Source organism: Rhea pennata, chromosome 10, assembly GCF_028389875.1.
Source record: "Rhea pennata isolate bPtePen1 chromosome 10, bPtePen1.pri, whole genome shotgun sequence".
Taxonomy (NCBI): Eukaryota; Metazoa; Chordata; class Aves; order Rheiformes; family Rheidae; genus Rhea; species Rhea pennata.
In genome coordinates, this window is record NC_084672.1 from 9732145 (window position 1) to 9759430 (window position 27286).

Below are 27286 nucleotides of genomic sequence, written 5' to 3' on the forward strand. Positions count from 1 at the left end.
TTATGATACAGACGAAACAGCATGAGACGAGCTAATATTGTTGTGCCATTCTGCAGATGAGGCATGTAATGAGAAGTGACTTGCTTGCTCATCAAGCAAATCCCTGTCAGAGCAAAGGACAGTAACCTACAAAGTCTGTGCCCGAATTCCCTGCTCCAACCTTTGGTTCCACCTTTCTCATCCACTGTACGTTGCCTTACAGAGGGAGCCTAGAGATCAGGCTGAAGGGTAAAGAAGAGGAGAAGTCTTGGTAGCACACATCTGCAAGAAGGATATTTCACTATTTCTTTATTTGAGATGCTTTTGATGGTTGCAGGATCGACTCCTTATTGCTTCAGCAGCTCCTTATAATGCCTTAAGCTAAATCTGTAGTCACTAAAGAAAGCAGCTGTGGGCAGACCTTAGAATTTAAAGAATGGAGGAAATGGGAATTCCTCAGTCTGCACTCCTCAAAAGGTATAAAACAAATTTCCGAAGCTCCCTTGTTCTCGCCTATCTTTTTCCCATTATGGCTGCCTTAATGAATTGAGGAAAGGAAATGGACAGATATTCACTTTACAAATCTGTGGAAAAAAATCTTTTAAAGGTGCTGAATGTCTCCGAGGTAGAATGCATATTACTGCATGTTACTCAAACTGTTAAGCTAAAGATCCTGTCAGATTTAAGAGCTGACAAAACCTACTTCTGAGTGATAAAAGTCAGGAACAATGTCTTTGCCTATTCTCTTTGTTATTGTACTCATGTGTGATCCACTGAAGCGCACCTGAAACTAGAGCTGGATGGACTTACCAGTGGAATTGCTCTTTGAAAGTCAGGGCAACTTCTATGTAGGTGAACCCTGTGGTGCCCCAGTTCTGTTCCATGGACTTCTGGTGGCCAGCAAAATTGCTGCAAGTGGTCTGACACAGCTAGCTAATCCACAGACCCACGGCACGTGGTAAAATGTCTAGAATTTCCACAAGCAGGATAGAGCAAGGTGGTGCTGCAGGGTTAACAACAGCCCGTGGCTCCACTGGGAACTCTGAGTGCTTCTGTATCGTGACTGTTGGAAATACACTCCCCACTACACTGCAGTCGTGTGTACAGAGGCAAGGTAGTCGGAAATAACCTTGCTCCTGTATCCCCGACTCAAACTCAGGTTTGAGATGAGATGCTTTAGTGCTTCTACTCTGTGGTGCTCTAAGACTAAAAAATTCTAAAACTGGGACCTTTTGGAAACACAAATATAATGACTGAGGAGGATATCTGAAGCAATCTATTTCCAGGAAGGAAAAAAAGCTCCTGTTGCTTTTCCAGTTTCTGGTAGTTACCCTGGATTTCTGGGAAATACTGAGGGGAGGACAAACTGTGCTAAACCAAGAGTTATATTAGGAAGAGCCTACAGTCTCTTGTGCTACTTGATTTAAAATTATAACTGTTTTCCCTTAAAATAAGGGTTGCTGCATAGTATTAAGCTGTGCTTCCAGAATGGCCTCCTGTTATCCTGATCTGTTGAGCAAGAATCATTTGAATTACATGCTCTTAGGGATATTGCTGTTGCCCTGTATATCTGAAAATGGCTGTTTGGTGTATGCTAGCCTTCCAGGTGGGAAAAGGCCTCTTAGATTGTGGCATCTTATGACTGTGTCTAGTGAAGTCCTTTCAGTCATCAAGATGCTGCTCCTCCCATGTGGATGTGGGGATGGCACTGTAAGGGTCCATGATGACTTTTGCGCAGCGAATAATCATCACAATCAGAAAAAGGCAGAGGAAGACAAAACACGCTAACGTCAGTCCCTTGTCCACGTCAACGTACACAGGCTCTGGGGTCGGTCCCTCCATTGCTTACGCTGCTTCTTGTCTGGCTTTATGTTTACTCCTAACATCATCATCCACCTGCAAAACAAACACAATGGCAGATGCAAGTGACTGCTGCCTCTGAGTATGGGGAAACTGTAGAATTGGGATAGGAAAATCTCTCCTTGATGTATCCTTGGAGGAAACAGATTTGTTGCAAATGTTGTAACTTCAATAACTGAGAGAGTCAGGAACAGGAGAATCCAAATCTGAACTCTCTTTGTTCAGACATCTTTATTTAGCCCATGAATGTTTATTGTTAAAATATTGGCCATTTAAAAACTAGTATTAAAGAAAAGAAACAGTGGCAAATGAACAATATCTACTTAAAAAAACATTTTTTAAGAGGTCCAGACACTGTTCCTATCTCAGCGTTTCCAATTGTAAAAATATTTCCTCTCCGTTAGTGTGAAAGACCAGACAAATGGTGGAACATACTGTTTCTATCCCAAATTTACTCTGTCCAAAAATTCACTGCTTCTCATTGGCACAAAGTAGAGTGAAAATTATGCACACTTATTCCATATCATTTAATCTCTGTTGATCTTAGGTTCTCTAAGCAATACAAGATTTCCAGGAGCTGCATCATTTTGCAGTTTATTACCCAGGGAAGTGCAGGTGATTGTGATTAGTACAAGGATTATTTTATTTGATGGAAAGGTATATGTAACTGAAGGTCTCTTCTGACATCATCCTCCAAATCCATAAGCAAAACGGGTTCAGCGCAGAACCTCTCCCATCTGTCTCTACAGGCATGCGTCTGGATAGTTCATTAGACATTAAGACAGATTGCTTGGTATGATGATGCCAAAGGAGAGGAATTGACCTGATTCATTGAATGAGTCACTGCCTGGCAATGGGGGATGGCACTTATGAGAGTGGGAGGTAGAAGTTTTGAGGCTTACTAATAAGCAAGAATATGAAATGTTTCTTTGAAATAAAAGAAAAATATCTTTTCCTACATCAAAGACAATAATCGTTTTGAGTACCAATCCTGATCTCATCTGGAGAGGAGAATTGGGGAGGATGAACCACACGAATATTTGAGTGAAACTTTAGTACCAAATGTTCTAGTTGCTCTCTGTAACTGCACTAATGCATTGAAGGAGTTAGACCAGGTACAGGCTTTATCTGCACAGTCAGGTTTGCCTGGTTGCATTTCCAGTGACCCGATGCCATCAGCAGGACCCATGTTTAGCTGGAACAGCATGTTCTTGAAGCATCTTGTTGCACTAGCAGGAGACCTGGGCCACTGTGGGCTGCTGTGCCAGTGACTCCCTGAACTCTTATGTCCTAAGAATCACAGAATCACAGAACAGTTGAGGCTAGAAGGGACCTTTGGAGATTATCTAGCCCAAATCGCCTACTCAGAGTTGCCGAGAGCACATTGCACAGGATTGCATCCAGGTGCTTTTGAATATCTCCAGAAAAGGAGACTCTACAATCTCTCTGGACAACCTGCTCCAGTGCTGTGTCACCCTCACAATAAAAAAGTTTTTCCTTGTATTCAGGTGGAACTTCCTGTGTTTCAGTTTGTGCCTGTTGCCTTTCATCCTGTCACTTGGCACCACTGAAGAGTCCGGCCCCATCCTCTTTTACCATATTATGGTATCATAATATCTGTCAGGAAGAACTGGGGATTATTCCACTTAAAAAGATCAGGGTTCCGTCTCTGTCTCATAATTGGCTCCTTTTCAAGTTGTTTTTCAATCTCACCACCACTTGGCCCTTACAAGACAAGTGTAAATCAATTGGGCCCTCTAGTCTATTTTAAGCATGGGAATGGCTGTGTGATTTTTTTTTTTTTCCCTGAAGCACAGAAATTACCGCAACAGTCAGTTCTGCAGCAGGGAGATGAAAGAGAAGCTGATGAGGCAAAGTGAATGAAACCAACCAGATGCTGTCAGTATTTACCAGTCAGATCCTTAGGAAGGACCAGCACGTCTAGGCTCGTGAAGAAATCAGTGGGGAGTGGGGTCAGATTTGCAATGTTTACCTGGACTGACCAGAGGTCTTTCAGCCTCAAGACTTTACTATGGAGTTGCATATGAAGGTTGCTCTGGCCCCATAGTATACAAACACAAAAATGAGAGCTGCCCAGGGTGGGAGAAGAAGTGGGCAATGATTGCTCCACATGATCTTGTAGTCCAATTTCCTACAGATTGAACCCTGTAACATCAGTGACTGGCCATTAGATATTATCTATCATACAGTGTTGCAGTTCTGGGCATGTGCAAAAGTGGATTCTAGGAACTTCAATAAAATGTTGGCAGTTTTAAATTCAGGCTGGAGTGTCTGGAGGGATTTTGATCATTGTCATCTCTGATTAAAAGACTTCAAGAAGTCAAGCAGTGTTAAGGGTGGACACACTGCAAGATTGTACAGCAGAAGTAGAGATTTGCTGTCAAAACTACTAATGTAGCTCAGTGCTGACTGGAGTACTCTTGTGAAGGACCAGCTGGAACGGACTCTTTTTTTTTTTTTTTTTTTTTTTTTTTCCCAGAAAGCTGTATTTTTGAGGTTGTACAAATCACACATTTCTGTCCCCATGAACATGATAATGTTTCTATGATGTAGCTATTCCTGCTTATTAAGTCATTAGTGAAGGAGAATATATTTCTTCATGCTGGCTGACCAGAAGAGCCTGGCTCTCCAAGCTGCTCTGCTAGCTCACAGCTTGACTGCTCACCTGAATCTCTCAGTCCACCAGCATTGCCAGAGGAAGAAATTCGGTTTTTGTCCATCAAGCCTGACAGGGCCACACCTGTCACACCAGGGCTAATTCTTGTGCTTATCCGAATTGTGTGGTGGATTATTCGTCAGAGGGCATTCGGCAATGCTATGTGCTGTTGGTTATTGCATTTCAGTGGGCTTGGCAGTGCAGAGACAATGTTATTAGCACTGAACCGATCCAGAGCCTTCAGTGGCGTTGTGCTGAAGGCTTCTTGCTGTCTCCAGATGAGTTACAACTGCAGGAACAGGCTGCCATTGTGGATTAGGTCTCTAAAGACCAGCAGGAGATGTTTTCTCTCTGTAGACAGGGAAGGAACAAGCTGTTGCTGTTGCAATCTGCTGCTATGGGTCTTCTGCCCTCTCAGCCAGAGGAATATCTTGTCCCGGGCATATATCCGACACGCCGTGCTTCTTGCAGCCTCAATGGCTGGGGGTGCTCAATGGGAATGATGCACTTACACGTGTGAAAGAGGGTACACCAGCTACACGCTGCTCTTGGCCATCTGTCAGGCATTTCTGGTCTGCCATCCCTCTAAGGTCTGAGCAGCTCATTTTGCTTGAGGCTCTCTACGAGGCTAAGTGTGATATTTCACAGCCAGGAAACCAAGGCAGGGCATGCTCACAGAGGAGCTGGGGGCAATGGGAAACTAGAACAAGTTTTCCAGTTCATCCCCCTGTGTCTTAACCTCCCTTTTCCTTGATACCCAACAGCACAACCAGGCTGGGGAGAGGAGTATGGGAGTGTTTTATAAACTCCAGCAAAGCTAGATTCCTGCCAAAGGAGGCCCTCCCTGCACACCCTACTGGCTATCTCAGCCAAGGGGCACGGGCTGTGTGCATTTGCTGCGCAGTGTTGCAGATCCTGATCTGGTTTGTGAAATCCATCAGGCCAGGCCAATGGTATTGAAACTAACTCTTGCTCCTGCCAGAGAGGTTGCTTGGTTGCTTGGATGCTTTGCTCTTATTTACCAGCACTGCCAATGTTGACAGCATATGCGGGAAAGGGCCGGGGGAGGAAGATTAGCAGAAACAATTATAAAGGTTCACACTTGAATGATCGTGTTTCCTCTGAATAGCTGAATTGTAGAAAACAACTTTTTCCAGCATGTCAGCACCCAACTGTAAGATAATATTTTTAAAATTTCTTCAGATTTGTTGAAACTTACTTGGCTAAGCAAAGCTAATAGATGAAGAAGGGCAGTCCCTGTTTTAAATTATTTGTCTTACAAGTATCTGCTTTTCTGTAAATCCCCCAGGCCTTTTGATAACATCTCTTCCCCTCTAACCACTATAGATGGGTGTTGCAGGTAGCCTCTCAGAGCCTCAGGACTGTCCACTTTTCTGCCTCTAGACAGGACAGACTATGATCGACCAGAAATGCTGATAGCCAGAAACCTGTGCAAAGCCTGCTGTCCACGGGCAGAGCCTTTGCAGGGTCTCTGGGCAGTATTTCGTTCTAGGGGGGAAATTTTGGAGCTTGGTGGTCCGTGGTGATTTGCTATTTCCACGGGTGAAACCTGGCAGGGCAGGAGCCGTGCTGACCTGTTGCGATGGGTGGTGTAGAGCACTACCGAAAGCGGCTGTGCGCACTCAGCTTGCTGCGGGCTGCAGCGAGCGACTGGGCAGTGGTTGCACCTCTTCAGAAAGGTTGGCACCGGGTAATTTTGAGGCTGTGGTCTCTCCTGTTTGTGCTTGTTCGACAACATGTGCAGTTGGGGAAACTTGGTAATCACATGGAGCGATGGTCAGAGAGCTTGGCATGGGAACGAAGAACTTGTTTGCCTCAATGGAGGATCTGTCCTGAGCGTTTGAGCTTTGCTCTGCTGTTCATTTTGTGCTTCCCAGCACTCTTTTCATGAAGGATTGTCACAGAGGAGAGGATATATTCCTTCCCCCCCCCCCCCCTTTCCTTTTAAATGCCCTTATGTACACAAGCAGATAGAGATAATTGGTATGCTCTTTAAAATACCAAGGTATATTACAGGTTTTATATAACTCTTATGCTGGCTGGTGTGGCTGAAGTTCGTGTTCATTCTTATCCTAAGCAAGACAATTTAAAAGATGTGGGTTTTTTCTGACCTGACAATCTTGGAGCTGTCACTTCAAATGTAAGGTAATAATGTCCCACGTACGTTGCAGAGACCTGATTTAAACCTTACCAGTTCATAGTCCAGTTAACTAGGTTTTCCACCTTGGATATATTTCAAAATGTCTGTTTTTCTCCTTTTTCTCCTCTACTCCTTTCCCAAAATAATAGATCTTTATATGGGGTGGGGAGTGGTGGGAGGGGGAACTATGTGATTCCATCTATGCATGCAAACCCCTACCTTCCAGCTCGGGGCAGGAAGCCCGTCACATGCGGGCACGCCAGCATTGTGGAGTTGAAATCCTTCTTGTAGGCATACTTAGAAAGCCGCGTTAGTCTGTGAGGCTGCACCCACGTGGAGACGGTGCTTGGCCCAGGTGCCCGGACCTGGAAGCCGTTCTGTTGTCACCAGCACATTCTGAAATAAAATAATTAAAAAAAAAAAAAAGTGGGGAAATCTGAGCTGCACATCATGCAGGATGAGGGTTATGGAGCAGCTGAGCAGCGGAGACTCGCTCTGTGGCTGGTCGAAGACAGCCCTGCGCAAGGCGCTTCTGCCAGCCCTTTCCTAGAAGAACATTTATGGTACAAAAAGAAGGATGTTGGAGCCCATAGTTATCAGTGTATTTCTTCTTAAATGACTTCCATCCCCATTTTGAATCTATATTGTCTGAGTTAACACTGGCTGGGAGTCTGCTTCTCTTCTTTAGCGGATTTTAAAGCCATTTAATTTTTTTTCCTCCGAAAGTGATTGAAAAAAGAAAGTTTTGCTAAAACTCCACTGTCCTGGTGAATGTCAGTGTCAGCCTGCTTTGTTCCCCCCCCCCCCAAAAAAAAAAAAAAAAATCTAGGAAACGCTTCGAAACCAGCCAGATCTTTAATTTTGCCACCTTTACGAAGCCAGTCTGGTTTTCGGCTTCAGCATCACTTGGAGGTTAACATCATTTTTAATGGAAAGGGCCCGAGCGGGACGGGCGCCGCGGGGCAGGGGCAGCGCCGCGGGAGGGCGGGCGGCGGCGGCCGACGCCGAGGGACGGGGAAGGACGGCGCGGCGGTGGCTCCGGACGCGGGAAGCGCGGGCGGGAGAGAGGAGCGAGCAGCAGGCGACCTGGAGGCGAGTGCGGTGCTGGGGGCGAGGGTGGCCGAGGGAGGGAAGAGGAGCTGCTGCTGCAGGACGGCGTTTTGCTGTGTGCGTCAGACGAACTTACCTTCGATTTGAAGCTCAAATCTATAAAAGAGGAGTCAGCACGCTTAATCGTATCGTAATATTCTTAATCCAGTTTCAATTAAAAACTCACTGCCTCTGGGCACAGTGACATACCGCAGACACAGACGGATGAGCTTCTTATACCCAGAGGGCAATAATTTAACTACTATCTTCATCTAAAAATTAATTGTCCTTTATACTTACAGTTCTTTCTGCAGAAAATCAATGCTTTATTTCTGCAACTCAGGCTTCCTATGCGCTTGACTCCTATGCACCTGTAGCAAGCAGGAAGGCTTAATATTTGTTTTTAGCCCACTATTTTTCTTTACTTTAATTATTGACTTCAGATCTTTAGAATCAGCCTAGTTTATGAGAGCTCTTTCGTTCAATATAGCCCATGCAGTTACGGTCAAGAGATAAATAACGTTCCCTCAACGCATTTACTTTTAACCAGGCATGAATTACTGGATGTCAGTACTCCCTCTGAAGAGTGAAGACATTATTTATGGTTGCCCCAAAAGAGGAAAACGAATAAACACATCAATCTGAAGAAAGAGTTAAAAATCACTGTTGCACAAATGCTTCCTTCTTACATAATCCCACGGCAAGAGCGACATCAATCTTCACAGCAGAAAAGAGGCAAGATGCACTTAAAATAACTGTGGGTTGCTTATAATTTAAGAGCCTCCTCTTAAATCAAATAATCGTTTTTGACTTGAGGAGCACGTGGCCTTACTTGTTAGCAAAAACAAAACAAAATAATGCTGTGCTTGGGAGCAAGTTGCTGTTCAGAGCTACTGAGCAGACTGGAGAAAAGTTGGACTTTGCTGAGAAAAATTTTGCCCATCTCCTGCAGTTCAGTTTGCTTGGATAAGCCTGGGCTAAACCTCGCTGAAGTGAGAGCATGAGGAGGTTTAGGAGTCTTTTTAGGAGAAGGAGACTGGAAAACATCATTCAGACCAATGCAGAGCGGGGCAGAACCATTGTTTTCCGTTATGAATTGTCATCTCCTGGGCACGTGGGTGGGAAGAGCTAGGATCCTAGCACCTTGCCTTAGGTAAAGGAAGGCAGGTGGGGCAGGACGGAGGTTATAGGGCTGTTTTCTACAGGATGCTTGCGGAGACGCTGGGTGTTCTTTCTTCTCGTGTTCCCTTAACCCCCTAGACTGGGGTCTTATGCTATGTCTCACTCATCTCACTAGTCCCGTTTGCAGCTGGACAGGGTCTCAGCAATGTGCGAGCCAATACCCCATGCCAGCCCTGGGAAAGGAAAGCAGCATCTCCTGTGTGCACTGTGGGACCCTTCATTTGGTTCCCTACTTAATTTTCTATTGTGGGCTGTAGTGATTTTTTTTTTTTTTTTTGACAAGATTTACCCTATCCTCATCTATGCAATACTTACCTCTGCCTGGGAGGGCTTCTGAGAACATAAATTCATCAGACATTGAAATCCTTTAATAGACAGTGCCAGTAAAATGCAAAGTAATACCTGTGATACGTAAAGATTAGATGGACTTGAAAAGCAATGTCTGTCTGTACCAAGACCACCCTTCACTCAATACATGTTTTGATAAGGAGACTGAAGCTGCTTCCCTAATTACTCAGTGTGTGGATCCCCTTTAATCATGGTGAGCGGCAAACATAAAGGAGTCTTGGAGAAACAAATGGATTTGGCCTTTATGCCAAGACTCGCCAGGGCTGAACAGATACTATGTGAACTCGGTTTAATGGGCTATGTTCTATCCATGCTGTTTAAATCCTGTGGAAGGAGACAAACATGCCTGTGGTCCCCGTCAGTTACATTTTACAAATTAAACTCTGGCTTTTAGCCAGGAGAACTATGCACAAAGCTTAGTGGAAATTTTTCACTGCAGCAAAGCCAAGAGGAGGGGAAGAAAAGATTTTTATACATACATATATATATATATACATATATATATATATATATATATATATATATATATATATTTTCCCATTCCTGCTTTGAAGATGTTTTACAAAACCAGAAGGCATAGTTTGAGGCAAAACAGCCACTCTTTTACGTGACTATCTATTTTACGTGACTATCTACCTTGTGATATGGCCCTGCTTCATGGCTGACTTGCTTGCCACTGAAGGACAGCCATCAATGATAGACATGTTAGAAACAAAAAGTTAAAGTCTCGCTAATGAAAGAAACTTTTGGTTTAAGAATGTACTTATTTACCAAGATCAAGGGAAAACTGAACTGGAAGTATTATACAGACAGTTTTGCTATAGGGAGAAGTGTGGGTTTTATGCTTGCAAGTACTCCTCAGCACCTACAGATCTTAACCAATTACAGGCTTTTTTCATACAGACTTTTCTCAGCTACTTCAGAAATTTTCGGGAAGATGGTTTCTGATCGAGTAAATATAAGCAAGAATAGAGCTCATAGTATAGAGTTCTGATTTGGGGTTAAAAGCAAAACAAAAAATAAAACTGGTCTAAGTTATACATTAGGTTCCAGTCTAAGTCCTGTGCTTGAGTCTGTTTCTTTTCAGAACTGGTTTAGCCCCCTGTGGATAGTAAGGATGGACATTTGTAGTGTATGCTCATGCATGTAGTTACTGTGATATTTCTCCATTTCTTTGTCGTGATCTCATCAGAGGCATGATGTCAGCTGAACTACTCCTTATCTTAATCTGAAACAAACTTGCAAAAGAAACTGAAGATTGAATGAATAAACCCTAGAACTTGAAGATACTCTTAAGTAGTAATGGTGCTTTGACTGAGATTCAGGAATATTGTTCTATATCTGCTGTCAGGTCACTAGCAAAAAGGAACAGCCCAAAAGCCCAGGAATGTTACTGGATAAGGACAAAAAAAAAACAAACAAAAAAAAAAACCCCAAAAAACCACCACCAACAACAAAAAAAAAAAACAAACACACAAACAAAAAAAAAAACATTAAGGGGAATCCTTAGAAAACTTGGCTAAAGTGACCTCAATCAAACAGATTTATCCCTCTTCAATGGAATGAAGAATGAGAGGAAAAAAATAATAATTGAAATTCTAAAATGAGAAGGCAGGGGCCTGAAATTAATTTAGTTTAGGGTTCTTTCAGGGAGCAGAGCTATTATGCTACCTGAGACATCTAGAGAAACTTATTACTACTTACTCTTCCCAGCTGGAAAGCCTCACTTGTTGTCGCATGTTATCTAGTTCTAATTTGCTGGCAGAAGAAGCAGAAATATCATTACAAGATTTTTCCATGTCTTCCCCCTCCCTCCTTCCCCAGCACAACAGTACTTCTGTTACAATGTAAGAATTGGGAGAAAGAAATATTAGCCCATTTTCAGAAATGCTAAGTACTTGGAGCACCTTCTGGAATCAGTGGGAATAGCCAGAAGAGCTCAGCATTGCAGAAAATCAGCCAATTTCCAGGCTCCATTTTTGTACAGTCCTGTAGGTAAATACTGCACAAAGACGTCTTTCTGATGAGGATCCCGTTGGCATCCAGATAAACTGTATTTTCAACTGTCTCTCGGTAGGATGGATTGCATTTTCCTTCAGACAGAGGCCAGATGATTTTTATTACAGATGAACCAAAACCTTGAGGCAGGACATGCATTACATCTCCATGACAGCACTGGCAGGAGTGAAGGATCCTGATAAGAATTTAAGGATAATTGAACTCTGGTCTCTAGCTCTGCAGGTAAATAACAAATATAGCAACTTCCAGGTTCTGCATGTCACTAAGCAAGGCTTGGTGAAAGGATAAATGGCCTCTTGCTTAGGAGATGGAGGATCAGTCAGGGTCCTGGTCTAAGTCCCAGCTGTTTATAGTCTCTGTTTTGTCCTTCATAGGACATGTGGGCTATATCCATACTAGCAAATCAAATGTGTCAAAGACCATCTTTTAGCATTGAGGCTGGCTGACAAAAGCAGCCTATGCACATACTGTTACACTTGCTTATCCTCTGAGACAGGTGGTTATGCTATAACATGGTTGAATAGAGGGGCAAAACCTCTAACCTTGCAGTATCTTTTAGCTGCCGAATGCACTTATGACAAGTGCTAGATAGATGGATGTAGAATTAGTTTGTTTAATCAAAGACAGAGAACAATCAAAAATAATCTCTGAGAATGGTCAAAGCAGTTAGCTGTTTTCTGAAAGGGCTTTGGTGGCATAGGTGGCAGAACACAGTTTTGGTGCCCACAAGAACTAACTGCTTGACATTGAAGAATGTCCAAATGGTGAAAGGGCACCCAGTAACCCTTATCCTGCTCTTCCTTCCCACTCCTGGGGCAGGCTCCATGGAGCACCTCAAAGTCTGTAGTCCTCAAGCACCCAGATAGCCTCGGGGGCTGCTGCAGGATGGGCTGTGTAACGGCAGCTCTGAGGGATCTATGCTGCTGATGGCTTTGGCCATAGTTTCCTTTTGTGCTTGAGTTGTTGTGGAGGATTCATGCCAATTTATTCCCCCCTTCTACCTCATACCAGTCTGTACTGGGGCACAGGGTACTATCAAATACAGCCCAGAGCCTGAGTTCTACCTGTGTTTCTACATGCTATTTTTTTGCTGATTATGCTCTCTGTAAATACACAAGCAGCCATTTCATCAAATTGAGAAAGGTCCTTTCCTCAGCTGGAAGCCCATTGATTATTCTATAAAACATGCAGTTAGAGACACTCTTTAATTAAGACTATACTGAAGGGAGCTTTGATTCCAGCCATGTATTGCAGTCTGATGTTGTTTTCTTTGTTACTTCAGCAGATTATTGAAAATGTAGTCCTTGATTAAAAAGATTGTATGCAATTACTTTCTATCTCCATGTCTTCAGCTACATCAGTAGTTTGTTAGTGGGTTATTGGAAATGAGATTGCCAGAACCTTTGTACATGTTTAATTTATAAAAGACTGTGTTTCTGGCACAGCATCAAACATTTCTATATAGCCAATACCTTGTTAACGTGCCATTAGCCACAAGGAGCATTTCTGAGTGAACCTAATGTACAGGGAGTGATGAGGGTTTGCCTGATCTTACTCAGCAGTTTGGAAGGTCTTCCGCCCCCCGCCCCAAGAGATCACACTAAATTCTGAATGTGCATGGACATTTCAAGCCTAAACACTTGACACACACTCACAGATAATTTTATTATTTTGATTTCTGGTGGACTATGATGATTATAATTTGAAGGAAAGCCATTTGGTAGAGCAAGAAATACTTTCCATTAGGGAATTCCATTCGAACACCTAAAATGGTATTCAAGGGGATTATCAGCTGTCTTACAAGTCCCTACGGAAGCTGAGGCTCCTTAATTTGGGAAGAAGGCAGCTGAGGAGGAATATGTTTGCCCTTTAGAAAATCACAGATTGGGATAAGCTGAACACAAAATTCACCATATTCCACAATAGGAGATCTGAGGGCATTCAGCAGAAATAGTAGGAGGTCAGTTTAAACCAGATAAAAAGAAGTATTCATACAGCATATAGTGACCCTTCTGGGACTTGTTGCCACAGGAGATTGTGGAGACACTACCAGCATGTTCAAAGGGGATTAGATGAATTCATGGACAATAGGTCTGTAAATAAATAGCAAAAGTGCTAGGCAAAGGTGTTCCCTGTAACTTCCCTAATCCAACAGTTGAGGATGTTGGAGTTCAAGGGGCATGGACTGCCAAATGCGACCAGGTTACATAATACCCCTGAAAAGCTCTTATACTGCCACTACTACAGACAGAATAGTGGGCTGGAGGAGTGGACTGATCTGACCTAGCAATGAGTTTCTTATATTCTTAGTTTCCTTGATCACTGCAGATTTCAGGCTAGCTCCTGGAAAATTCCTATTAAAAAAAAAAAAAAAAAAAAAAAAAAAAAAAAAGAAAGAAAGAAAGAAAATTAAAGGCCCATCAGAACTCAGTGGTGCAATTGCAACTTCAATCTCTACTTACGTCTTTGTGATGTAGCTCTGATATTTTTAAAACCAGGCACTGATTTTATATTTTAAGATAACTCTCTTTCTTTATATTTACTTATTCAGCACAACAATAATGAGATTCCTCAAAAGCTTTTCATGTATTAAAGGAAACTAACCTGAAAGAGCTCAGTCCTATGAGCAATAAGGTGAAATGTGTCCCTGTGGGTCTCTGACAGTCCACTGATTGGTATTTATTTATTTATTGTCACAGACTCATTTTATGTCTGTGGTCTTGGTCTTATTTAATTGCAAATGCAGGCAATAGAAGCTAGCTATCTTGCAGTACACCTGACTTTAGGACAGAAACAAGTAAGCATCTGACAGATAATAATTACATCCCTAAATCAATGTGTCTTGAAAAAGATAGCTACAATTCCTTTTGTGTGAACATCACCTCTCCAGCAGGTAGCCCTCTACCAAGCATGCAGTTAATGATCTTTAAAACTATGCAAGTAGCAAATTATGATTAGCTGGTAATTTTTTTCCCCCTATTTGGTATACTTTTATGTTAAGATATATGGATATAGATAAGATATATATGGACTCTGGTCATACCTTATTAAAGAACTAGCCTTTTTCTAAGGTGGATTTTTATATATGTGCAAATGCAGATCTGGAATTCTTTGCTGGGCTGTTCTTTCCTTTCCCTTGGGTTGTTTTCCATGTAAAGTCTTCTACATATCTTAGTGCTGTGCGTTAGGGCCGGGAATGACTCCAGATTTCCCACAGGTTCAATATGCCACAGCTGAGCTTAGGAGCATCTGGAAAGGCAGGACACTCAGCTCAAAAACAGCATTTAAACTTCTGTTGCGCAGCTGCAGTTCTGCCGTGTGTTGTTCCATCAGTACTAGGTTCAGAAATTACTCCTACTCTGCCCTGTGCCAACAAAAGTTAAGTTTCTTAAAACAAGTTTTTGGCAGAGGAAGGGGAAAGTGAAGCAGGAGAAAGAGCCTTTGTAACTCCTTTGTGGTTCAGCATAGGTCTTCTCTTGAGCAGTGAATGAGGGTAACTGGTTTTCATCAGTTTTTTGGTACTGCTGACATTACTTAGTTCACACAAATAATAAAACCCATGATCTTCTCTGTCATCACAGATTAACATGAGGAATTACTTGTTTTGGATGACTGAGAGAAAAGGTTTTTTTTATTTAAAAGCTGGAATTTTTGAAATTTTTTTGCTCTATACTGATAGAAGATGAGAGCTCTCAGAAGTACTTGAAAGAGGAATGGAGGTGAGAATGAGCAGACCTCAGGATATTCCATGTAAGGTGGTAGTTACATGTAAGAAGAGCACTTTGAGGAGCCAGAGTTCACATCTATATTCACAATTACCATTCAAATATTTGTGTGCCTCTAGCAGCCCATATGTGAACTCTGGCACATGTGTACAGGTGTGAGAGATGCGTGGGGTTTATGAGGTGGGAGCTAATGCAGGCCACAATGATTATGGCAGGACAGAGCCTTGTTTTCCTTTGAGCTGGGCAGTAAGAGCAGGACTGTTTGAGTCAACTGTACTTGGGATGCACAGGCCTCGAGTTTTAGCAGAGTTTGAGTTAACTCTTCTACAGGTATGCAAACAAAATCATATAATCTATTCTGTTTTTCTGAATAAAAGGAAAGTTTTTATTAAGATCATAGGGAAATATATTAAGCAAAGATATAAGGAACTGCTTTAATAGCAGAAGCTTGCAAGATTGCACCACAATTCATAAGTCAGACCTGGGCCTGACAGTGCCCAGTGCTTTGTGTTTAAGCCTGCTTTGCAAATTGAACATTGAAACTAAGATTTATTCCAGCATCTGTATTCGTACAAGAGCTCAACCTGGACCTGCAGCTTTTCTGGGCAGGTGGCAGCAACAGAAAGTAGCCTGAGACTGCTGTAAAATTTTAGTTCCTGTAAATACACCAAGCCTCAGACTAGAGAATATGTGTATTAGCTTATCACTAAAGAGGACAAAGTGTGGCAAGGATGTTAGAGAGCCTGCTCACAAATAATCTGATGCACGTAATGTTACCAAGGTCAGCAACCCTAGAGTACTTTGCTGAGTAAATAATAGACCCATATGTTAAAGCTGCCTGGAGCAACTTTCCTGAGCTGAATGAACATCGTAACTGCAAACCATTCAAAAGTGGGTTTTATCTAGCAGAGAGAGAGATACGGCATTAAGTTAGAAAGCAGTACTTTATAGGCATATTAAAATATGACCTGCGTTGTTAGACACCTTTCTTTGAACAATTTCTTCACTTGGGAAAATAAGGGAGATAAAGAGTAGAATGTCCCTAATCAATTAAAATTGCTTTTGAGGACTGATTCTATCAAGGGCTTAACACAACATAACCTTAAAGCATTGCACCAGGATGGTTTTACGCTTAACTATGGCTCTCTTCTCTGGGTTAGGCAGATTTTAATTACTGCTGTTTAGTATAAGTTGGATGCTATCACTTGATGCTGACTGGTCAGCTGGCTATGCCCCACTAACCTAAAGGCAGTGTATCTAGAGCCTTTAGCACCAAAAATCGTGAAGCAAAGGAGTAACTCACAATGGTTACACAAAGTCCAGCTGCTAGAAAGAGATATGGGAATGCGGTCACACATGGTGACTTGAGGGAACTGTGAGCTACTGCTCTTTCCTTTCCCCCTAACCCAACACCAGATTTCTAGTAGAGCAATCCAACCTGTCAAAAAGGGTTTATAAATCTCCCCCTTCATAACCTAGAACAAGGTTAGGGAGAAACCACAGGTATAGTTATACTGGCAGACTTCAAGGTGTCTGGCAGGAAGGGGAGAATGATGGATAGTTTTGGATGGAGAGGTGGAAGCAACCAGTTAACCCCAATCATTAGACTAAGGAAAGGCACATCCAATTGTATCCTGGCAAATACTGCATTGAGTTACTGAATCATGTGAATAGGGAATTGAAATTTTCCTCTGTGGGATCTTCAAACTTAGGACTCTGTTCTGATGTAAGATTGGCTTGTATTTCATCTCTCAGAGATGGCTAAAAAAAATGTTAACATCTCACCTGTAAGATGAGAAAGTAAAATCAAGGCTCTGTTTTCTCTATCTGTGCATGGAAGATTCTAGGAAAAGTAGTTTTCTGTGGGGTTCTAGAATGAAAATATTCTTTATTCTACCCTTGTCGAAGATGAAGGTGTTGTTCTCTATACCTAGAATAAGTGTACTTCTGATGTGTCTTAAGGTTGTGTGCAGTACAGGTTGTTCAATATGAGTAAAAACTGATAGCATAATCATCATAGCTATACCATCTCAGTGTTTTATTTCACCTCCTTTAAATAGACTAAATAAGTTATTGACTTAATAAATAATTTCTGTGAGGTAGCATGGCAACTGCTCCAGTTTCACTGGCTTTCATGCAGAGGACAGAATCCTGGCAAAACTTTAACATAAACATTTGAAAAGACACCATCTCTGGGTTTCGTCTTTTAGTTGCAAAGCATTAAATCATACAAACCATTTAATTCTAAGCTCTATCTCAGCCATATCTTATGTTAAGCTATTGTCAAAATAAATTTGATTTGCAAGTAGTCAGGAGTCAGGCTGATATTCTAATTTTAGACCATTTCTCTGAATAATTTGAAATGCAGTTTTCACATAAGGGCTTAAGTACTTAAACAAATGCCTAACTTTATGTACTCAGCAAACCCATGAGAAGCAAAGAAATAGGGTTGAGATGCCCAGCTGCATTTAGGTTCCTAATTGCTCACTGACTTCAATGAGAATGGAGGTGGCTAAGCAGGATTTAGGAGTTGACCTATCTCTGTGCCTTCGACTTTTAACAGAAGTCTGAGTAATACTGTCAGACTTAAATACATGGTCTAAGTTAGATATTTGCTTGTTTTGCTGAAGAGGAGTTGGATTGCCCTGTACCTTGCAAGTTTTGTACCAGTATTTCTCTACTTTCTGATCTCCACCTCTAGTATTGAATGTTAAGGTAGAAAGTGGAAGCAGTGCTAATACAAGTAGGGAGGAACTTTCCAACTTTAAGCATTAACATGTTTATTTGAAATCCTCCTTGGAATTCAAATAATTTCCTCATCTCTCAAGAAACAGTAACTCCCTCTCTCCTGTAGGTCAATGTATAAAAATTAATCTAAATCCATGTGACAAATGATATCAGACTGAGCTGAAAAAAACACGAATATGCTGACTAGGCATATTTACAAAAAATGACTAGGAGTAGAAAATTGCTAAAAAGCCTTTGACATCATAAGTGTTTCAGACTATCATACAAACAGCTGGTATAGTGAAAGTTTGTCACCTGAGTATCAAATGAGAGGAAGGGAGATTAATTAATTAAGCAAATATACAGCAAACCTGACCCAGCAGTCTCTAGAAACTCAAATCTGTGGGTGACTCCCCGCTGCAGGGGACAGAGGCACCTCTCTGCTGACCTGACCTCTTGTCTAGAGAGGTTTGCTGCCTGTTAAGGGCTCAAATACAAGATGTCACGGAAAGAGTGCCAAGGCTTTTCCATGCGACAGACTATTACCCTCTGCTGCTCTTCCATGTGGGCGCTAATGATACCAAGGGCAGGTATCAAACCATCAAACAGGATTTCAGAGCTCTGGAGATGGTGGTCAAAGCATCTGGGAGCCTAGGTCATTTTCTCCTGAGTCCTGCCCATGAGAGGGAAGGGTGGGATGAGGAGCAGCTGAATTTTCCAAGTTAAAAACTGGCTGCACTGCTGGTGTTGGCAACAAAGTTTTGGTTTCTATGACCATGGGACACTGTTTGAAGATAGATAACCAATGGGGAGAGAAGGTATCTGCCTTATTAAATGGAGCATGTGTGTCTTTGGCAACAGGTTGGCCAGGGAGGAATGTAGGAATATTGTCAGAGTATGCAGGGATGTGAGAAGGAAGGCCCATTTGGAATTTAATCTGGCAAGGGATGTCAAGGACAACAAGAAGGGATTTCTCAAATACATCAGAAGCAAAAGGAAGACTAGGGAAAATGTGGGCCCACTGCTGAATAGGGTAGGCACCCTGGTGACAAAAGATACAGAGAAGGCAGAGTTGCTGAATGCCTTCTTTGCTTTAGTCTTCGCTGCTAACGGCAGCCCTCAGGAATCCCAGACCCTGGGGATGAGGGAGAAAGTTCAGAGAAAGGAAGACTTTCCATTGGTTGAGGAGGGTAGGATTAGAGATCTTCTGGACAAACTTGACATCCACAAATCCATGGGCCCTTATGGGATGAACCCACAAATGCTGAGGGGGCTGGTGGATGTTATTGCTAGCCACTCTTCATCTTTGAAAGGTCATGGAGAACAGGAGAGGTGCCTGAAGACTGGAAGAAAGCCAGTGTCACTCCAGTCTTCAAAAAGGGCAAAAAGGAGGACCCAGGAAACTACAGGCCAGTCAGCCTCACCTCCATCCCTGGAAAGGTGACGGAACAGCTCATCTCCAGACTTATGGAGGAAAAGAAGGTGATCAGGAGTAGCCAGCATGGATTCACCAAGGGGAAATCCTGCTTAACCAATTTGATAGCCTTCTATGATGGAATGACTGGCTGGGTAGATGAGGAGAGATGTTAGCTACCTTGATTTCAGCACGACTTTTGACATTGTCTCCCATAACTTCCTCACAGGCAAGCTCAGGAAACGTGGGTTAGATGAGTAGATGATGAGGTGGATTGAGAACTGGGTGAATGGTAGAGCTCAGAGGGCTGTGATTAGACGCACAATCTAGTTGGAGGCCTGTGGCTAGCGGTGTCCCCCAGGGCTCAGTACTGGGTCCAGTCTTGCTCAACTTATTTATCAATGACCTGGATGAAGGGACAAGAGTCCCCTCAGCAAGTTTACTGATGATACCAAGCTGGGAGGAGTGGCTGATACACCAGAGGGCTGTGCTGCCATTCAGGGAGACCTGGACAGGCTGGAGAGTTGGGGGCAGAGGAACTGCATGAAGTACACAAAGGCAAGTGCAGGGTCCTGCACCTGGGGAGGAATAACCCCATGTACCAGCACAGGCTGGGGGCTGACCTGCTGGAAAGCAGCTCTGTGGAGAAGGAGCAGAGAGTCCTGGTGGACAAGTCAACCATGAGCCAGCAATGTGCCCTTGTAGCCAAGAAGGCCAGTGGTCTCCTGGGGTACATTAGGAAGAGTGTTGCCAGCAGGTTGAGGGAGGTGATCCTGCCCCTCTGCTCAGCCCTGGGGAGGCCACATCTGGAGTACTGTGTCCAGTTTTGGGCTCCCCAATACAAGAGAGACCTGGAACTACTGGAGAGAGTCCAGTGTAGGGCTATGAGGACGATCAGAGGACTGGAGCACTTCCCCTACGAGAAAAGGCTGTGAGAGATGAGCCTGTTTAGCCTGGAGAAGAGAAGACTTGAGAGGGGATCTTATCAATGTCTACAAATACGTTAAGGGGAGAAGGGTGTCAAGAGGATGGAGCCCTTTTTGGTGGTGCCCAGTGACAGGACAAGAGGCAACGGGCACAAACTGAGACACAGGAAGTTCCACCTGAGTATGACAAAAAGCTTCTTTATTGCGAAGGTGACAGAGCACTGGAACAGGTTGTCCAGAGATTGTGAAGTCACCTTCTGTGGAGATATTCAAAACATGCCTGGACATGATCCTGTGCAACATGCTTTAGGTGACCCTGCTTGAGCAGGAGGTTTGGACTACATGATCTCCAGAGATCCTTTTCAGCCTCAACCAGTCTAAGATTCTGTGGGATTCTGTGATTCTGTGAAATCAATTTGTCTTGCAGGATTAATTACAAAAAGAGTAAAGAACAGTGAGTTTGGATCAAGTAGATAGAAATCCACCTTGATGTGTTTTTTTTTCCCTAATAGAAAACCTTTCAATGAGCATTTCATTTATGCGTATTGGATTTATTACACAAGAATTTTTCATTTTGGAACTGAGTAGTAAATCTCATATCATGCTTACTGAGAGCACAGATTCATATAATTAGTTAAGTAACATTTGCCTCAAACAACAGCTAGCTTTTCAATGCCTGATCTTCTTACACATCTATCAAAACACGATTTAATGTATCAAAGGGAGAACTTTGTGTAACGAACCTTTAGCCAAAGTTACAGTAAGTAGATCCATGTTCCACTTTAGGTTTCTAACTGCAGTGATGACAATAAGGGAGGAAAACCACGTTAGTTTTCTTATAAGAATCTGCTGAAATTTATGAATGGAAGTTCTGTCACCATCAGGACTTTGGCACACAGCACAAGCAGACTTCTGGGAATCAACATCCCCAGACCTGGAATTCCATATTCTCATTTTGGGGAATATGCAGTAAAAAGCAACAACAATAATAATGGACTTGTACATTCATTGTCAGCCTTATTTCGCATCTCAGTGAGATGTTACTGTCATCTTTGATCACAATAGGATCACTTTTTAAATGCCTCTGAATTATCTTCAATGGCAGCAGTCAGCTCCATGCTGTTTAGGAAGTAGAGCATCCCATTTTCTTGCTCTGCTGTATTGCATTCTGCTCTGAAAGCAATAAAGGATCCCTCCCTTTGCATTTAGCAGGCTACAGCATTGATAACTGCTGTCAGATGTCCCAAATGCTCTCAAGAGAAACCATTTAGCTTTTAAAATTGACGTTTTTATTTCCTAAACGTTTTAGGACTCTGTTTTTAGATATAGTGTGCTAAATGCTGCATTTGGTGACACTAATGCAATCTGGGAGTATTTCGCTGAAAGCATTGAGTATAACTGGGAGTAAATCTTGGTTCTTCCACGTGGCTTCTGTGGCTGATATGGTTCAGTTGTACTGTCTCTCACTGCACTGTGTGTTTTGTGCATTTTGTATCCACTTGCTGCCAGTTGTTCATATCCTGTTTTTCTGATTTTTATGCTGGTATAAACCAATGGTAACAGAGCATTGTACAAACTTTATAACTTCAAGGAATTATTTGGGACACTGTGAACTAAGCATAAAAAACATCTTCCATCTCCTTTCACCTACAGTTGCATCAGGAACACGCTATGCAGAACTGCTCATGTTGCATGTGTAGGCTGGGCCCCTGTTGCTAGTTGAACATAGCCATAATAAGAAAGGAGTAGAAGAGTTTGTCTTCAGATGCTTGATTAAATCAAACATACGATGCTTCCAGACAGCAAGCGGAGAAAACCATTAGAGTAAATCTTCTTGATTTCTCTCCCCCCACCCCCCGTTTTTTTTTCAAATGTGTGTGTGTGTACATATATATATAAAAATCAATATACGCACATACTAGAACATCTATCTATGGCTCTACCATTACCTTAGAAATGTCCTTTCCCGTATCTCTCTCCCTCTGAGCTTGATGAATGTTATTAATCTTATTTTAAAATATAGGAAAACAGCTCTGTCAGGCCAAAACCCTTCACTTTTTAAAAAGAAAAGCTCCTCTTCTATGGGTTTGACTCCGGGTAAGTGACTCTCCGTTCTGTCTGGAAATGTTTACTGGTACATAAAGCGGTGAAGAATGTGGTATTCCGACTTTGTAAAGCCTTGTGGTTGTTTTGTACGTATGCGGATGATGTATGTGCAGAGTCATCTGGCGAGCCCAGTGCCTGTTGGGATTAAGCCCTGTATGCAAATGTGTAGGCTGAAATTTTCATCAGCGGCCTAAATCTCCTGCCTTCTGCTCACCAAGCCAGTCTGCAGTATAGTCACAGCCAGAACGTGTATTTTGATCCTCAGCGCTGTGTTTCAGCGATATGAGCTCTCTCGTCATGTCCTATCTACTAACATATGGTGAAGAAAATTACCCTTTCCCCTTTACTGCGCTCAGCAACTTTAAACAGCAAACTATAATATTTAGCTGTTAATATGACAAATGAGGTGAGAAGTATATTGTATCGTCGTGATTTGAATGTCATTCTGCAATGCTAATGCATATTAATGGACTTTGATATCATTTAATGAATAATAAATGTATTTATTATTACCATGCCAATCAAGCAGGAAAAACAACGTCAGCTTGCATGGAAATATGTCAGGAACTGTTATTTGGCAAACAGAAATTGATTATATACAAATATTTTCTCACATCGACAGCTCCGTTAGGCAAAGCGCGGCTGCGGCGCAGGGGGGCCGGAGAGGCGGCAGCGTCCGCCGGGGCTCGGACGGCGGGCGGGGGCACGCGAGGCGGCCACGGAGAGCACCCGGCCCGTGGCCCCTTCCGGCCCCGTTTGCTTTGAGGGTGTGAGAATAAAACCTTTGCTAAGCCGCCAGGAAGGGCTGTGCTGAGCTGGTGACTGCAGTCGCAGCCCCTTTCCGATCCGCCCGGCATGGCCCTACCTCGCTTCTCCCTCACCAGGGCTCCTCCTCCTCCTCCTCCTCCATGCAGGCTGCCTCAGCTTCGAGGGCACACCTGAGAAGGACGTTTCGCCTCTCGGTGGAAAGACTAAAAGGCAGAAACCCTGGGGGATTTGCTTTTAATCGCTCGCCGTCCTTGCTAGACTCGGTACCGCTGGATTTTCTCCTCGTTCCCTCGACTCCGGGGTTTCCTAGGGGCTGTGTTGGGGCCTCCGGGAGCCTGGTGCCCCCGGGGCAGCCGCCGGGGCTGCCTCCTGCCGGCCGCGGCCTTTCGGCAGGCCGCTGCGAGCCGGGCCGGGCCGGGCCAGGCCAGACGGTGGGGCTGGGCCGATGGTGGCCGCAGGCCTCACCAGGGCACGTGCCTCGTTGCCCCGGCTGGGGAAGCTCGTCTGAGGGCGTCCCGGGCTTCGAGGTGCGGCGGCGTTTCCCTTCGGTAGAGCTGGGCTTGCTTACAGCCTGCCCGCAGAAGGGGAGGGCTAACAACCCCTGCCGGTGGCCAACAGCACTCTTCCCCGCTCCTCTCCTGCCGGCGGGTTTTTGCCCTCTCTCTCTCCTCCATCTTCTCTCTCCTCCCGCTCTGCTCTCCCCCCCTCCCGGTGGGGAGCGCTGGCCGCGGAGGGCAGCGCGGCGCAGGGCCCGCGAGGCCGCCTCGCCGCTCGCCTTTCCCCGCGCCTCCCTGCCGGCGATTACGGATTCCAGCCGTACATCTGTGAGCTAAGCTCTTGGCCTCCTTCCCCCTCTCGGCTCTGCCAGTTCGCTCCTTCTGGTATTTTCTTGAGCGCCTTCTGTTCATCATTCCTTCCCGTTTGCAGCAGAGAATAGTGTCGTTCCCCCACCCCGGGCCGCTGCACGCACTTGTACCCCCCGCTCCTTTTAGCTGCAGCAACTGGAAACTATTTTTCATTCCTCCTTTTTAGTGACCCAGAGAAAAGTTCTTTTATCCCTTTGCAGAATACCTTTTCTAAGCAGTAGCCAGCAAGGACTTTCTGGGCCAGTGCTTTCGCAGCACCCTTTGAGACTCGCTGCATTTGTTAGGCTACACAAGCAAACACAGAGTATTTGACAAGAATTACAAGAAAATGACCCTAGATAATTCCTTCTGTTCTGTGCTCACACAAGTGTCACATTTCTTAAACAGCACTTCTTCAGAAAACTGAGAAAAAGGTTTGTTGAATTATCTTGGGTTATTTTGAAGACATGGTTATTATTCATTTGAAAGCTGTGTAGCTTTCTCACCTGCTAAATATGTTCTTGTAAGAACTTTACTAGTTATTTAATACTCTATATGCTATTTTTATACGTTCATTGAATGAGACATTAATCAAATAAATTTCTATTTGATTGAGCTATATGCAAAAAAAAAAAAAAAAAATAAATAAACACAACCGTAAAACTGTAAGACAAGGAATCAGAAAATTTCGCCCAGGAAAGCCTGCATAGACAGGGTTCTTATATTTAGTTCTTCAGATCATGGGGTCACTAATGAAACTACTCTGTATTACAGAGAGAGGAAAAAAAGAAGCAATATTTATCCCATGTGTCACATGAGAAAATCTAAAAAACTGAAATACCTTGGCTGTTCCAGTACTACCGTTGTTCTTTTCTCACATAAGATTGTGGTTAGTGGCTGTAATGATTTTTATTTCTTTATAATACAACTGTTAGAATGAACATCTAGATCCTGATTAAGAGATCCTAATTCTGATTTTATCCTTCCCGGTAAGTACTGGGTCATATCTGATTTTCCTCACCCTTACATATTTGGTCTTCTATTTTTATTCCTTATTTTAAAATTCTCTTTGATTTGCCTTTTGAGGTTGGGAATGTGCTTAATAGCAACAGTGAAATAGTATTGCACTTGGGAAAACTGGTGCAGTCATCTGAAGACTTATTGCTAGTGCTCCTGCTTTCTGATCTCTCTTGTAGAAGTTTCGCAAAAATCCATTCTCTAAGAGAGAAATGCATCAATGTTGGAGGGAAAACAAAACTTCAGAGTACAAAGATGTTGTTTGCTAATATCAAGTGAAGAGGCAGATTAAATAATCATGTACAGGATAAATTGAAAAAGAGTCTAATCACTCAAACATCTTGAAGGAACAGCTATTCTTATTTCTCCCCTAATGGTTACTAGTCTATTTTTTGGCTTAAACTGCTCTAAAAAAATACTAACTTTCACAAAGCATTAGAGCTTCCAGATATTTCAGAAAAGTGCTATTAGGCAGTTGCATAATAAAGTCAGTATCTGTTTGCGACAGTATACCCTATTCAAAGATCATCTTCTCTCAGAAAACCTTGTGAATCTAATAGAAGTAGCGGAGAATTTTTTCTTTTCCTGGTTAAACTTGTTAAGTTTTCCAGATACTCGATGGGCAAGACACCATTAGTTGGTTACATGATAAAGAGGGGGCAAGCAAGGAAAACATGGAATTTTCCTTCTAATAGAGCCCTGTCCAAGGCCCCCTTCCTTTCTGCAGCACAGGGTACTTTGGAAGCATTTCCCTAGATGAGGTGTCATCTCAAGAAACGGAGGCAATTTAAGTTTTGATCTAATAGAACCACGCTATATCAATGGGACAAAACCAGCTATTTCAAGTATGTTGAAATTTTCAATTTAAAATGCTCATTTTTCTGGTTGACACAAGCCCTTGACACAAGCCCTACACAGAGACACAGACATAATAAAACCCCTCAAACCTCTAGCATTTGGAATCTGCTACAAAAAAGTTTGTTTTGCTCATTAAAAAAAAGGCAAAATACTAAGAGTCTTTAACCTTTTTGGTAAAAGCATCACTTTTCCACAAGTTTACCTGTTTAGAGGCCAAGTGTTGTTTTCGCAGAGTAGAAGCATGAAATGCCATGCTAATTGTTTGCATTGGTTATTGGCCATGATCTTTGCCCAGAGAAACAGTGATAGTAAAGTCCTAGCATTCTTTGAGAAGTTACCAGTATGTCTTTGCCTCTAGGACTGTAACTCTGATTGAGGCCGGGATTTGGAATAGTGCTTTTTTTTCCTTGGAGGGAAAGTTTTGGTATGCCTGGTAATGGAGTAGGAATGTGATTTGTACTGAGTATGAATTACAGGAGAGAGCGAAATAGCAATTTTGCAACATTTCTTCAAGGCAGTCAGGTACTCCTGTTGCTAGATAGTTTGGGGGAAATGATTCCATAGTTGGCTTCCCAGGAACAAAAATGCCGCGTTCAATACATTGGACTCCATGGACTGCATTGCACCAGTTGTCATGAAAAATCAGTTGATTGAAATTCAATTTTCTCTGAAGCTGAAAACTGTTTCTTCTAGTATCTGTCCGGTTGCCTGTCATGAGAGAGAAGCTCATGGGGGGGAACTGCTCCTTCCTGAATGTCTGAAAGTGCCCAGGACATCCTGGTCAATACTCTAGAGAAGCTATTGTTGTTACCTGCAGTTATTTCTGTCTAACTCCAAACAGCCGTCTGCTAGTGTACAAATGTCTGTCCCTATTGCTGAGGAGTTACCTAGAATGACTTGTTACGTGATTTCTCAGCTAAGCTTTTGTAACACCATCTGCCTTGGTCTCCAAGAGATGCTTTCATTTGATGATGGGCCATTGTGAGGAATCTTAGATGCTCAAAACAACGTCACGTGGTCCATGTCAAATCTGCCTTGGTACTTCACCAATCTGGCTGTGCACAGACTCTCAGTGTCCTCCAATAACGTAGTTACCCATGCAGTTCTTGTGTTCACACTGTTAAATATCAAAGATCTGTTTGGAACAGATGTAGCTGTGCTGTAAACTATTATATATATCAGAAACTCAATCTAAGCAGAAGTAACTTGTGATTGAAGGAAGAAAGTAGGTATAGTAAGAAAAAGTAAAACAAAAGCAATAAAAACCTGTAGGCAAGGTAGTACAGATTTCCCTTTGTTGTTTTGTTTTGTTTGTGGAGTGACTTGCTGCATTGCCTTCTGTTATGTTTATTAATGTCAAGCTTAAACTGTCAATTAAGTGACCTCTTGATTTAGCCCTAGGTTTTACCATAGGAACATAAGAAGATTACACAACCAAACTGTCAGGAGAAAATGAAGCTAGAGACAACCATTCTGATCCCTGAGCAAATAAGAAAACAAGATTTTGTTTATACAGAATATCCCATTCTTTCCAAATTCAACAGATAAAATTCTGCTTAAAGTGCCAGTGTTATTTCCTTCTCTG

The 27286-nt window shown here is 42.9% G+C and overlaps 1 protein-coding gene across 1 annotated transcript in view; it reads right to left on the reverse strand.

Annotated features, from left to right (window-relative positions):
- Positions 1–299: 299 nt before the first annotated feature.
- Positions 300–27286, reverse strand: part of CTXND1 (cortexin domain containing 1) — a 36735-nt gene continuing 9748 nt past the window's right edge. Inside the window, exons 2-3 of the mRNA XM_062583760.1 lie at positions 6897–7073; positions 300–1875 (exon numbers count right to left, since the gene is read on the reverse strand). Of these exons, the coding sequence (XP_062439744.1) occupies positions 1642–1821 (180 nt within the window). The 5' untranslated portion in view covers positions 1822–1875; positions 6897–7073 and the 3' untranslated portion in view covers positions 300–1641. The remainder of the gene's footprint in view (positions 1876–6896; positions 7074–27286) is intronic.